This window comes from Leptodactylus fuscus, chromosome 5 (genome assembly GCF_031893055.1).
Source record: "Leptodactylus fuscus isolate aLepFus1 chromosome 5, aLepFus1.hap2, whole genome shotgun sequence".
Taxonomy (NCBI): Eukaryota; Metazoa; Chordata; class Amphibia; order Anura; family Leptodactylidae; genus Leptodactylus; species Leptodactylus fuscus.
Genome location: NC_134269.1, coordinates 201,524,268 through 201,539,134, shown reverse-complemented (window position 1 = coordinate 201,539,134; position 14,867 = coordinate 201,524,268). Strand labels below are relative to the sequence as shown.

At 44.5% G+C, this 14,867-nt stretch overlaps 1 protein-coding gene across 2 annotated transcripts in view; it reads left to right on the top strand.

Annotated features, from left to right (window-relative positions):
• The first annotated feature begins 382 nt into the window (after positions 1–382).
• Positions 383–14,867, top strand: part of ACSL6 (acyl-CoA synthetase long chain family member 6) — a 102,274-nt gene continuing 87,789 nt past the window's right edge. For both annotated transcript variants that reach the window (XM_075275017.1, XM_075275016.1), the window contains exon 1: positions 383–528. In XM_075275017.1, coding sequence (XP_075131118.1) covers positions 456–528 — 73 coding nt within the window. In that variant the 5' untranslated portion in view covers positions 383–455. The remainder of the gene's footprint in view (positions 529–14,867) is intronic.

Genomic DNA, 14,867 nt, shown 5'->3' with positions numbered 1-14,867 from the left:
CGTAAATGCAGCAATTTGTGAATAAACAAGTATTCTATTTTGCACAATTCAAGTGCGACGTTCATTCCTTCAAGTATACGACGGGCTGGGACCTTACGTCCGCACACCAGGAATCTCCGACTGCGTCCCTCTATATTAGTAAATGCAGCAATGACAGCGAGGTGACAGTATGGATGACAGCGCTTGCAGAAAGCCTGCAGTCCTCATTGCTGGGACACATCTATAGTGTAGGTAGAGCATCCAGCACATGAGGTTACTGCCGTGCATGATACACGTGCTGGCTGGATCACTGCAGCAGGAGGGGCGATGAGGTGGGAAGCAGGAGGTCCCAGAAGAAGGCAAGCTAAAAATACTGCCCTACTGCATGCGCTGTAATGTGTGATCCCGCCTGCTGCTCACTGCAGTGACTATGCTGCGGTTCTCCCCCCTCTCCCTCTCTCCAGCTTGAGTGGTCCATGTTGCAGCCGGCACAAGGAGACATGCTTACATTCCTCATAGTGTCTGGTGGCTCCATCTGGCTGCTAATGGGTAAGAGCCTGCATGATGCTAGTCCTCCTTACTACACCGCTAGACAGTTAACTCCCCATCCTCAATGTGTGGATGCACCCCCTACTCATATAAGCAGCTTCTTACTAAGAGCTATGGAAAGGATGACACAGGGATGCTGAGTTAACTGTTTAATGACAGATTGCCACACGAATGTCTTACGTTGTTTTTGCACCCTTTAATAGATGTACGGTATATATATGATCAATAGAGATGCGTTTGTCTTTGGCATGATACGTTGTGATATTATGTGTCATAATAAGTTATCTTTACTCATTGAGTTGTTACAGAGAATGAAAATACAGCGACGTTCCATCTGTATAGCCTGGATAGATAGATAGATAGATAGATAGATAGATAGATAGATAGATAGATAGATAGATAGATAGATAGTTGCAGTATTGCATTCTGATTCCAACATTCCACTTTCTAAAGTTGCATTTTTCCTAATAATTCAGTATACATATATGCAGTCCTATGTTCGGATCCATCTATAAACCATGTATCAATACCTGCAGGGTGATAGCGTAATATTATTTCCTTTTACTATCTCCTATCGCCGTGCTGTAGCTTTGTCATTGAGCTTGTTACAATATTCTAGTGACATGTTTCACAGCATCATCGGCTCGTGTGCTTGGTAACGCAGGTGGAGGGGTTGAGGCACGCAGTATTTGGGATGCTGGAATATATACTGTCCGTTTGATGTATTCCACGCTGGATCGTTCTAGAAATGCATTGAAGTCATTTATGTAGGTGTAGGTCAATGTGTCATTGTCTATAGGGATCTGCTGAACACCCAGAAATGAAGGTATTACTGCAGTTCAGTTCAATAACCCCTCCCCCGCCCCCCTGTCTAATATTATTTAGGGCCTTGGGAACCGGCGTAGTCTTTTGTGGGGTCATCATGTTGCATGGGACTGGCTGTAATATGGAAAGACAACCGGTGTTTTTTTTTTTTTATCTCCCTGTCTGTGGTTATAAAAGGTCAAGAAAAATGTCATCTTTATTCTCCTATCTCACAGATAAATAAGTTCTTCCGTATCGGCACAGCATAGATTAGCTTTCTGGACCTGGGGGTGCGACTACACGGACCCCCATAAATCACAAGAACAAGTTACCTGTGTAAATGGGGCACATGTACGGCAACTGCTCCATTCACTGCTATGGGACTATAGGATTGCTGTAGTCAGCTATTTCTATTAGCCCTATAGAGGTGACTGCAGCGGCGGCCATGCATCCATATTACTGCTCCATTATCACATGGGAATCAAACCCCTGATCAATGGGATTCCTAGTTGTCATACCCCAACAGGGATTTATATAATATCACTTTCTGTATTATGTATCATCCCTTATTCACTACAACTTTCCTAGTAGTGCCACATTGCCATGTGAGTATTAAGTGAAGCCAGGCGTTGTATTATTCATCTATATCCGGTACTAAAATACACATTACAACAGCCAGGACATTGTTTAACTCATATTATACCAGCATGGGGAGTCTGTTAGGCCTGGCTTTTCTTCCACCAGTCTTAATTCATTCCCCATTTGCACAAGATGCTCCTGAAATAAGATGCTCCGACCTCTTTATCATTCTCATACGTCTTAGGAGGTCCCAGGTACCACAATAGAAATATTCATCAGGGATTGGTATAGATTTCAGATATAACATGCACCAGTTCTCTATCTTCGGTCGAGATGTCCCTGATTCATCTTGATCTCTTTTCTAAAAGTGGTGCATTTTTGGCGCCAACAGCCGGGCGCCCTGAATCCTTTCCTAGTGTTTGCCTGCAAATGGAGATAGTCCTTTAACAGTCCCACCATGGTTGTTTCATAAAGTCAACCCCTGTATATACTATACATATGATATATTAGGGTATATACTGTAAGTCAGAATTGACAGACATTTTGGCAGACCCAAGCCATATCCATACATAACAAGAACAAACATTCGTCTCAATGTAATACCACCAAAGGGTAACATGACCATCCATGATGGCGTCACTAGAAAAGTGGTAGCAAAGTATAAGGAGGGTACGATTCACTGGTCTTGAATGGGCATGGACTGTAATAGGTTTATTAGCAAGTTGCATAACGTAAGCTTTATTGGCATAAAATCCTTTAAGAATCATAGTTATGTGCCACGACGGCCCATAAAGGGGAATTGTCCTCATGTCTCCGTAGTAACAATTATCAAAACCATTCACTGCTTCATTTTGCGATTTCTCAAAGCCTTATTGTTGGCGGATATAAACCCTGCTTATAGGAGCCAGCTCACACTAATCTTATTAATCATGGCGGTCAAGACAAGAAATTATATTCCCCTCCCCCCAATTAATGGACGGATGTTTGCACCAGAGTGGAAATGGATATTATAGGTACTTCTAATTTAAAAAGTCCTCCTAGTTACTAGGCCTCATTGGTCTCAGTATATGGCTGCCATGTCTTGACAAAGATCTTATTCTCACTGGTGTTTAGTGATCTGCATTTTATAATAGTTCTGCCCTTGCCCGCCATGCATTGCCTTCCTGAGATCCTGGTAGACTTGTGTTGTATGTAGCTGCCAATCTAAGGATACAGAGCAATGGTAAAACAGGAGGTTGTTTTAGGATCCCTTAGGCTCCATGTAGACATTGGGGCCAATTTATTAAGACTGGTGTATCCTACGCCAGTCTTAACAAACAACCAAACTGGCGCAGGGTCCTTTCATGTCCTTGGGCACATGCGGTTTTATATATCCCTAGAACGCACTGAATTCAGATCACTGTTGACTTTCGCGTTATGTGCCCTGGGGCTGGAGATATCGGTGGCGATACCAATCTCTGCCCACTGTCAGAAGGGCATTCCAGACAATCTAGCTGAGCTGTAAGAAACAGTCCCCGACAGTACTCGTCCATAGCTCTGTACTGTCTGTGAGGGCGTTCCTTACCGCCCAGCGATGATGCTATCCTATGAGGAATGCCCATCTTGACAGTACTCATTCATAGACTAGTACTGGGTGGACGTTCCTCACAGCTCAGTGTCATTGCTGGGCGGGAAGGTACGTCTCCTCTGACAGTACAGGGCTATGGACGAGTACTGTCAGTGGTTCGTTCCTCACATCCCAGCTAGACTGTCAGGAATACCCTTCCGACAGTGGGCAGACATTGTTGCTGAAACTAATGGCACTGATATCTCCAGACAATGGGCACAGAACGGGAAAACCAACAGTGTTCTGAATTCAGTGCAGTGTCGGCTTTCTAGCGCTATATAAAACCACATGTCCGAGGACATGAAAGGTCCTCATTAAGAAGGGTCTGTGGCCTCATCAGAAATCTGTATGCTGTCCCTGCGCCAGAACGGATATCTACACCATAGGAACTGGCGTAATTGTACAATTTCCATTGTAATTCACACTAGAAAACTGGATCATAATAAATTAGGAAGTGGAGGCCTCGACTCTCCTCGACTCTGCCTCACACTGGCCACATTTGCACAGTGTGGTGAACGAGGCACGGATTGGGGCTTGAAGTGCACGTTGGGCACATGAAAGGTCCTTATGCACCTAAACACGCACCTTAATATCATCCCGCAATGTCAGTTTTCCGATGGACAGGGAATGATGAATCTGCCCTATTTTTGCTAAGGTGTAGTCACAGATCACAACTCTCAACATGAACATGAAGCTTAACTAAAAAGCAGCCAGGTAGGAAAATAGCAGGTAAGGCTTTGTTCACATCTACACTGGAGTCTCCATTTGGTGCATCCAAAATGGCCGGACACAAAGTCTTGCAAGTCCAAATTTATCCGGCGGTTTATGTTTTAAAGAATGGACACCCAATGGATCCCATTACTGTTAATGGGGTCTGCCGGGCACAGTGTGTGACCAATATTGTAGTGGTCCACCTATCAGTTGTTCTGTTTCGACCGAGTAAAGGCCGAAGCTATGACTTACATAGAAATTTCTCAGCTCCTAACCGGACATTCACTTTAACTAGGATAACATGTCCTCATGACGGTATGTTCTACAATATACTTGGTCAAGCTTTCATGTTCATACGTGTACTATAAGAAACCACCATCAGTTCCATCTTGCTACTTCTGTAAAGGCTTCAGGCCTTCCTCTTATGTGGTACTGAATGTGTAGCAAAATGTTTTATTCAGTGTTTATTGCATGAAACTCTCAGCAGAGCGTAAATCTGTTTTAGGTCTACATTGGGTTCAGTTACCCAAGTCAAAGAGGTTAAAGGGGATGTCCCAAAAAGTAAAGCCTGCAGCCAGGCTGAATGTGGGCTGGACTGGTGGTGGTCAACTCTCCCATTCACTTCGTTGGGAGCACCGGAGATAGCCAAGTTCTGTACGTAGGCTATCGCCGGTGCTTCCATTGAAGTGAACACCACCAGTCCCATCTGCATTCAGCCTGGCCAGGTTGAATGTGGAACGGGACAAAGGTCCTGTAAACGTTACCTTGTGGCACAACCCCTTAAGGGGAAATTCTCATATAGAGAAGCTGTTCCCACCTCTTGAACCCGTATCTGTCTTATCTCAAGAATGGGTTATTCTCAGAGATCCCACAGGCGCCATATGCAGTGGTGAGGCCTGGCATGACCCTGAAATACTCCTTTATTATGGAAGAGAACCCTGCCATATTAGGTACTGGAACATACCGTATATTGGGACAACATCACATCTTGTTAGGTGGGATCATGATAGACTTGATAGACTTCATGTGGTCACAATATGGTGCTGTTTTTCCTAGAAAGCAGGATTTTTTTTTCTAATCTTGGACAACCCCTTCTGCTGGGAGATATTGCTTCATCCTCTGACTTATGAGGAGCAGTACCTTTTGCAAGGCATATCTAATCCCAATTCTGCATTTAGGAGCCATCTTGGGAAAATGACATTGCTTTAATGCTTTAGTGTTTCCATCTAAAATATGTTTATACATGGTTCAAAAGTCTATTATGTAAATGAGAAACACAATCATATGCAATTATTTGGAGGCCGGAGGAAATATCAAACTATTTGTCTGGTTTTTTATGCTTTATATAGGGAGTTGGTTTATTTTTTTAGACCTTTCGCATTGATGTAGTCACTGAGAGTGCAAGAAGGGAAATGAAAAAAATCTCTCTGCAATACCCTTGGGTCCTGTTCAAGTGTTTCCTGCGTGCCGCACTATCTTAAGAAATGTAGTGTGCTGATTTAAGGTCCCCATTAGTGAGATTGTGTTTCTTCCCCCACCTTGCCATCACCGCTCCATCAATATGGATGCATCTTAAATGCTCTTGTGTCGGTCCGGCCGTGGAGCTTATCTAAATAGTATAAAAATGTAAAATAATCAGTCAGTAGGAGCGAGTCCGCAGGTTTCGCTTAGGTCAGCAGTGGCGTATAAGGACATAATGATTTCCTTGATGCATGCGTTCTGCTCTCCACATCATTGTACCGGGCTGTTTAGTTTCATAAGATCTCGCATTGCATTATCCTTTAATATTACAATTATAATAAGTTCCGGTAAAATTTATTTTGTGTCCATGAGTTGTAGATAGGAGTGGAATAGAGAAAGAGCTTATTCATTTACTAGAATTTACATATTCTATGTGAATTTTATTATATGTCTCGTATTCTATAATTGTTGCTTTACCAAAGAAATTATCATATGTATATGATATTACATCAACATTTTAGGAAAAAAAGGAGCCTAAGCCCGCTAGTCACTTCACAATAGCCAGTATATAGGGCAGTGATGGCAAACCTTTTAGAGACCGAGGGACCAAACTGAAACCCAAAACCCACTAATTTATCACAAAGTGGCAAATAACCTTAATAATTCACAATTGCACACAATTACAGACCTTCAAAATATGGTCATACGAATGGGGGGGGGGGTGTTATAGAGCTTTCTGCTCCACTGTGACCCCCACACAGACCAATCTGCTCTACTGTGACCCCCACACAGTCCAATCTGCTTCACAGTGAACTCCACACAGTACAATCTGCTCCACTATGACCTCCACACAGTACAATCAGCTCCACAGTGGCCCCCACACAGTATATTCTGCTGCACAGTGACCCCCACACAGTACAATTTGCTCCACAGTGACCCCCACACAGTCCAATCTACTCTACTGTGACCCCCACGCAGTCCAATCTGCTTCACAGTGACCTCCACACAGTACAATCTGCTCCACAGTAACCTCCACACAGCCCAATCTGCTTTACAGTGACCTCCACACAGTACAATCTACTCCACTGTGACCTCCACACAGTACAATCAGCTCCACAGTGGCCCCCACACAGTATATTCTGCTGCACAGTGGTCCCCACACAGTACAATCAGCTCCACAGTGGCCCCCACACAGTATATTCTGCTGCACAGTGGTCCCCACACAGTACAATCAGCTCCACAGTGGCCCCCACACAGTATATTCTGCCGCACAGTGGCCCCCACACAGTACAATTTGCTCCACGGTGGCTCCCACACAGTATAATCTGTTCCATGGATGGGTGCCCAAAGAGAGGGCTCTGAGTGCCACCTCTGGCACCCGTGCCATAGGTTCGCCATCACGGATATAGGGGGTCCATATTCTGCCCTGTGGGCACATGTGGTGCCATCTTGTTCATTTTTACAGGTTTTGCTGAGAAACCTAAATCGACATCTAATATTTTGATGTGCAGTTTCTAAAATGGTACACGTGTCTATAATATTAGCATATATTAGCATATTATGCTGTCATTACCTCAGGGCCTATTTGATACAGTAATACAGCGCTCATGACTACACAATATTGAAATGGTGAATGAAGGATTGGTGAGGCTATTCTTATATTGTTTGTATGTTGAAAACAGGAAAGCGTATTTCAGATTTATTGGTTTACCTATAAATTGCAGATGACGCGTTTCTAGTGCCGATAATGTAATCCAAAATATTACAGCGCTGACAGTATAAATAATGTAATGTGATATAGGGAGGAGCAGCTCCGGTACTATAGTATTTCCCACACGAACCACAATTAATTGCCTTGACATATATAGTAAGTACAATATTGTGTAGCATACGGCAAGGACCGGGCAAGGTCCTCTAATACTATATTGTCATGTAACTGTTCTAGCATTGTGTTTATGAAACCAAGAGCTATAGGGGATGCAGAGAAAGGCCCTTGTCCCCTGTCTTAAAAAGACGTCGATATTATAAACCCACATGGTATGCCAAGGCTTTTGTTACACATTTTGTATTGGCTCCCACGCGTTTCAAGAGAAACACACATTTGCTTGTTTGTTGGATGACCGCTGGCACCTTTAGGATATCCATGCATGATTCCAGTTCTGTATCAGGTTTTTCATAAGTTTAGAACAGGGTGTGGAGAGAGAGAAAGGATTAATATCAGACACTCCTCATTTTAATCCACTCCAGGTTTTAGTCTCAGAACTGCATCAAAAAGTTGACCAAAACTTGATGGAAAACGTGATCTTGTGTGAGAAGTCTTAGGCCCAGAGAACCAAAAAATCCAGGAATAATAATGTGCTGCTGAAAGCTTAAAATCTTTTATTGGTTAAATGGCAACGCGTTTCGACACCCAACCTGGTCAGTCTTAGGTCTGGTTGACATCTGCGTTGTGTTTGGGTTTCCATTCAGTGAGCCCCCGAATTGAAACCTATATGCATTAAAAAAAGAGGTTATCTAAGGAAACCCGCGTACTCCATAGACTATAATGGGGTCCGTCTGGTTTTAGCTCGGTTTCTGCACAAAACATGGAGAGAAAAGTCCTGCAGATGTGAACCGGGCTTTACTGTGAATGGCCTCTCCTGTAAACACTCATTCATTCATTATTATTAATTATTATAATTATCAGCCGGTGTAAAGGGACCCTCACTACTATCAATGTCTATCTTTGGAGATTACATGACCATGTGCTTGATTTTATGCATTGGTTATGGTTGATACATGAACTCAATGTCCATATAGATTATTATTTGGTTGCCATTGGTAGTCTAGATTTACATCTATGGAGTTCATTCCATTTTTCTGTTTGATATAGAAGACGGAATGGACACTAAAGACGGATTTGTCCAATGACGGACACCAACAAAACCTGAAAGGTCCCATTGACTATTATGGGGTTTGTTGGGTGCCCCTTATGGTGCCAGTTGTTTTGCCCAACAAAAAAGTCCTCTATACATGTGATCCTAGCTGTACTTGTTATTGTTACGTTGGGTGTTGCAAGACTAAAGTCAACTTCATTAGTGGTAATTGGTCTTGGCAGGTCCTTGGAGATTGTAGTCAGCTGCTTAGGCCACATGTTCGGTTGTTTTCTTTTCCATGTGACCACGGATTTTGCATATGGTAAATATCAGTGAATCTTTTTTCTGTCTGTGCTCTTGGCGAGTGCTGAATTTCGCTTTACACGTGTGCGGCAATATGTTAAGCAATATAAGAGCAGAAGCCCTTAGGCAACAGAACACCGTTATAATGACACCGATCCTGTACACAATATTAGGGCAGGCCACTATGTGATGTCATCTCAGCGCTCCATAAACATAATCCAGCTTTTACTGAAATGACAATGTCTTTTCATCCCCATTTGGAATCCTGTTCTATGAGTGTCATCATTTTGGGCCGTGCTTTGTGCACAGCATGGGAGCTATATAAATTAGATTAGCTGTTGTATAATATCAGAATTTTCTAGTGTATTACACACATACTCGCGGGGTAAACAGAGGCTTCTCATTATTTAGGCACAGTAACTATAGCATGCTGGGATTCATTTAAGCTCCGAATTGATCACAAATAATTACATGCACTTTAGTGCAAATCATTAAATCTGTCAAGTCTCGGCTGTTCGCTCATATTCGGAGAGGATGGCACTACGGGGATAACTGCGTATGACATCCTATAATAAATAAAGAAGATTAGTGGGGATTAAGGCCATGCGGAGAAAGCATGAAAAAGAGAATGACCTTAAGTTCATTTATTGCAGGCTATTGTAGGTCAGCACAGGCCGCAGCGCCTTGCACGTAATCTGCTGCAGAGGGAAGAGTGTGGCTACCGACAGGCCCCCTACAAGCAGTGCCCTGTCATGCGGAGGCAGTCATTTATTCATGCTCCACGATAAATCTTAGCACGCTCTCCACCTATCAATGACGTATACTGTTTTGCTGTCCAATTTCTACCCACCCGTGAAGACAGGGAAACAGCTGACTGCCCCATGATCTGTGATCAGTTTCACCGAACAAATCAAATCAAATCAAATAGGCTTTATTGGCACGTCCGAATGGATATTTGGCATTGCCAAAGCTAGTAAAGTGGGGGGGGGGAGTTGGAGTCAAGGGGGAGAGTATGGGGGGGGGCTGATTTGGGGTATAACAGTCCGTGGAGTCTCATCTTTCTCTTAGTTGGTGACCGCTATATGGGGAGGTTAGGTGGGTGGTTTGGGGTATAACAGTCCGTGGAGTCTCATCTTCCTCTTAGTTGGTGACCGCTATATGGGGAGGTGGGGTGGGTGGTTTGGGGTATAACAGTCCGTGGAGTCTCATCTTCCTCTTAGTTGGTGACCACTATATGGGGGGGTGGGGGGGTGGTTTGGGGTATAACAGTCCGTGGAGTCTCATCTTCCTCTTAGTTGGTGACCGCTATATGGGGAGGTGGGGTGGGGCGGGTGGTTTGGGGTGTAACAGTCCGTGAAGTCTCATCTTCCTCTTAGTTGGTGACCACTATATAGGGAGGTGGCGTGGGGGAAGGTGATTTGGGGTATAACAGTCCGTGGAGTCTCATCTTCCTCTTAGTTGGTGACCTCTATATGGGGAGGTGGGGTGGGGTGGGTGATTTGGGGTATAACAGTCCGTGGAGTCTCATCTTCCTCTTAGTTGGTGACCGCTATATGGGGAGGTGGGGTGGGGCGGGTGGTTTGGGGTGTAACAGTCCGTGGAGTCTCATCTTCCTCTTAGTTGGTGACCACTATATAGGGAGGTGGCGTGGGGGAAGGTGATTTGGGGTATAACAGTCCGTGGAGTCTCATCTTCCTCTTAGTTGGTGACCGCTATATGGGGAGGTGGGGTGGGGTGGGTGGTTTGGGGTATAACAGTCCGTGGAGTCTCATCTTCCTCTTAGTTGGTGACCACTATATGGGGAGGTGGGGTGGGGGGTGGTGGTTTGGGGTATAACAGTCCGTGGAGTCTCATCTTCCTCTTAGTTGGTGACCGCTATATGGGGAGGTGGGGTGGGGCGGGTGGTTTGGGGGAGAACTAATAGGAAAGTTGTGAAATGCATGGTGCAATTTCTAGAATGAGGCCGGGTTCACACGGAGTTACGTGCCACGAGATTTGGCACGTAGACGCCGCGTGACCCTTTGCGTGCCGTACACGCTCCCATTCATTTCAATGGGAGCGGGGAGCGTATGCGCCGCGCTAGTTTGCGGCCGTGCATTTATTCACGGCCGCAAACTAGCGCGGCGCATACGCTCCCCGCTCCCATTGAAATGAATGGGAGCGTGTACGGCACGCAAAGGGTCACGCGGCACGTAACTCCGTGTGAACCCGGCCTTAGAGTGCAGAAGGCATGGATGCACAATTTCGCCTAATTCTGCAAAATTTTCATGTGCAAGTGACGGGTTTCATAGTCTACATGATATATTATGCCATCCATACTGATAAGCATTATATATATATGGTGCCACAAAGCAAAGGCCAGCAGCAAAACACTATGAAACCGTGTAAGTTTGCGCGTTTTTCATACTGACTCTTAATTCATGATTGTTCGGTGCTATTACACATCTGTGTTTTCACTGGCGGTAACACATGCTGTTCTTGTAACCATACGTGTCTTACATTTTTAATCAGTGTTAGTCATTTTTATTAGTGTAGAAAAAAACTGCCTAAGCCTAAACACATGAAACAAAACCAGCATGTAATAGTATTAGCACCCTTAATGGCCGCACAGTTACCCACAAAACTGCTCAACCAATAGCAATTAACAATCAATGAACAATCTGTTTCTAACAATTATTTTTTGACCGGCGCGTTTTCAGTTGCGACTCACTAGGTGGGGCCTTAGCCTAAAGGAGTTGTTTAGAGGGAAAATTTTGTTTTTAGAAATGTCTCAGAATGGGTGTGAAGAGGGGCCTGGAAGGAGAAATCCGGTGAGGAACCCAGACAGTGGCTGGGCATCTGGGAGATATGTAGTGCTTCTTTTGTTGTCCGGGATAAAATCATATTTCAAAACTAAGCTACACACCCTCCCCGTCTAACTTCTAATTTACTCACTGTACAAAAAAATTTACATTTACCCATATCAGTGGGGCGGTCATGTGACCGTCCCAGGCACATTATCAGATTTCTGATGATGTGCTAATTCCCCGTTTCCAGAAACAGAACTTCACGAATACCAAGCTCCTGGCATCTTCTGCATTTGTTTACTCGGTGAAGCTTCCGTTTCTGTTTTCCTACAAACACCATGATACATTGCTTTTCATTCAGAGCTGACTTACACTACCTCCCCCTCTCACTCCTTCCCCCTCCCTCTCTCACTCCTTCAAACCCCCTCCCTGTTTCCCTAGCTAGCCTGCCCATTACTAGCCCTTTCTAACCAACTAACTTAGTTCACTCTCCCACCCATTCATACTTATCTGTCTTCCTTTCCGGATGTTCTGGGCATGGAGCATCACTTTCTTCTGAGGGTCTGGCTCCCCCTCTTCTTGACGTCTGAAGGCCTCCCACGGTTCCACAATAGAGCTGGAGTGCTGGCTGCCAGCACTCTGGTTCTATTGTGCAAGCGCCAGCAGATAACAAGAGGATGAGGTGCTGACCCCCCCAGAAGAAAGTGATGCTCTGTGCCCAAAAGATCTGGACAGGAAGACAGGTAAGTATGAATGGGTGGGAGCGTGAACTAAGTTAGTTGGTTAGAAAGGGCTAGTAATGGGTGGGCTAGCTAGGGAAATAGGGACGGGGTGTGAAGGAGTGAGAGGGGGAGGTAGTGTGAGTCAGCTCTGAGTGAAGAGCAATGTATCATGGTATTTGTAGGAAAACAGAACAGGAAGCTACATCAAATAAACAAATGCAGAAGATGCCAGGAGCTCCCAGGGAAACCCATTAATCACTCAAAACACTACTAAAGGTATTTGGGTGCATTTATTAACCCATTAATAGCACTATCAGACCTTTTGTTAAATTTTGTCCAGAAAAAAAACCCTTTAACCTATTCTGAACCTTTCCTAAAAAATATCTGCTGCACAGCCCCTTTAATTATAAAAAAGCATATACAATATTGCCAATAGGTGGCTGGACTGTTTCGGTCACGCAGTCAGTGATGGAGCCCACCATAAAGCTGCTTCTGCTTCCGCCCTTTGTAGTCATTACAGGTCACAGGAACCTTTATCTACTAATAACTGGAGTTTATGCCATAGCTATGTCCGCCATCTGGGAGATTTCGGTTGTAAATCATCCTTACAATAAGAGGATAGTAAAAATGGTTGTTTATTTCTATTCTTAATGTACACTCACCGGCCACTTTATTAGGTACACCTGTCCAACTGCTCGTTAACACTTAATTTCTAATCAGCCAATCACATGGCGGCAACTCAGTGCATTTAGGCATGTAGACATGGTCAAGACAATCTCCTGCAGTTCAAACCGAGCATCAGTATGGGGAAGAAAGGTGATTTGAGTGCCTTTGAACGTGGCATGGTTGTTGGTGCCAGAAGGGCTGGTCTGAGTATTTCAGAAACTGCTGATCTACTGGGATTTTCACGCACAACCATCTCTAGGGTTTACAGAGAATGGTCCGAAAAAGAAAAAACATCCAGTGAGCGGCAGTTCTGTGGGCGGAAATGCGTTGTTGATGCCAGAGGTCAGAGGAGAATGGCCAGACTGGTTCGAACTGATAGAAAGGCAACAGTGACTCAAATAGCCACCTGTTACAACCAAGGTAGCCAGAAGAGCATCTCTGAACGCACAGTACGTCGAACTTTGGGCAGATGGGCTACAGCAGCAGAAGACCACACCGGGTGCCACTCCTTTCAGCTAAGAACAGGAAACTGAGGCTACAATTTGCACAAGCTCATCGAAATTGGACAATTGAAGATTGGAAAAACGTTGCCTGGTCTGATGAGTCTCGATTTCTTCTGCGACATTCGGATGGTAGGGTCAGAATTTGGCGTCAACAACATGAAAGCATGGATCCATCCTGCCTTGTATCAACGGTTCAGGCTGGTGGTGGTGGTGTCATGGTGTGGGGAATATTTTCTTGGCACTCTTTGGGCCCCTTGGTACCAATTGAGCATCGTTGCAACGCCAAAGCCTACCTGAGTATTGTTGCTGACCATGTCCATCCCTTTATGACCACAATGTACCCAACATCTGATGGCTACTTTCAGCAGGATAATGCAATGCCATGTCATAAAGCTGGAATCATCTCAGACTGGTTTCTTGAACATGACAATGAGTTCACTGTACTCCAATGGCCTCCACAGTCACCAGATCTCAATCCAATAGAGCATCTTTGGGATGTGGTGGAACGGGAGATTCGCATCATGGATGTGCAGCCGACAAATCTGCGGCAACTGTGTGATGCCATCATGTCAATATGGACCAAAATCTCTGAGGAATGCTTCCAGCACCTTGTTGAATCTATGCCACGAAGAATTGAGGCAGTTCTGAAGGCAAAAGGGGGTCCAACCCGTTACTAGCATGGTGTACCTAATAAAGTGGCCGGTGAGTGTAAGTGTAAGGTCAACCGTGGTGAACCCACATTGTCGAAGAATTGGTGTCTGTGGACTGCAAATGGGTTGAAGAAAAGTAAAAGAGCCATTCCAAGGGTGCCGGGTCATTGCTGATCTCTATGAACCTGCCTGACACAGCAGAAAATGGCTGGGAACGCCAATCTACGGCCGAACCATTGACCCAACTCAAGGAATGGTTGGCTGAGTGAGCATTTCCAATAATTTCATAACCATCAGTGACCATGGAGCAACATAGATCAGTGAGGTGAATATACAGTAAGCTCTTATACACTCTTAGTATCATTGCAGACATCAGTTTTTCTATGGGTGGAAACCCTTTAACTCATGTGTGTAAATGTATTTGAGTGTATATCCGCATGCAGGCTGCTCTAGGAGTACGACCCCCCCTGTTTAATAAGCTTAGAGATTGTTTACCCAAATTATCATTTTTCTACCCCCAAGCTTAGTGTGTCCTGGTTTGCCTCATGCTGATGGCGGTCTTATCCACGTGTGGTGGTAGAAAGCTGTACAATTCACAAACTGCAAGTAATGGAAGTATAGTCTCTATCTCCTATCTATCTATCTATCTATCTATCTATCTATCTATCTCCTATCTATCTATCTATCTATCTA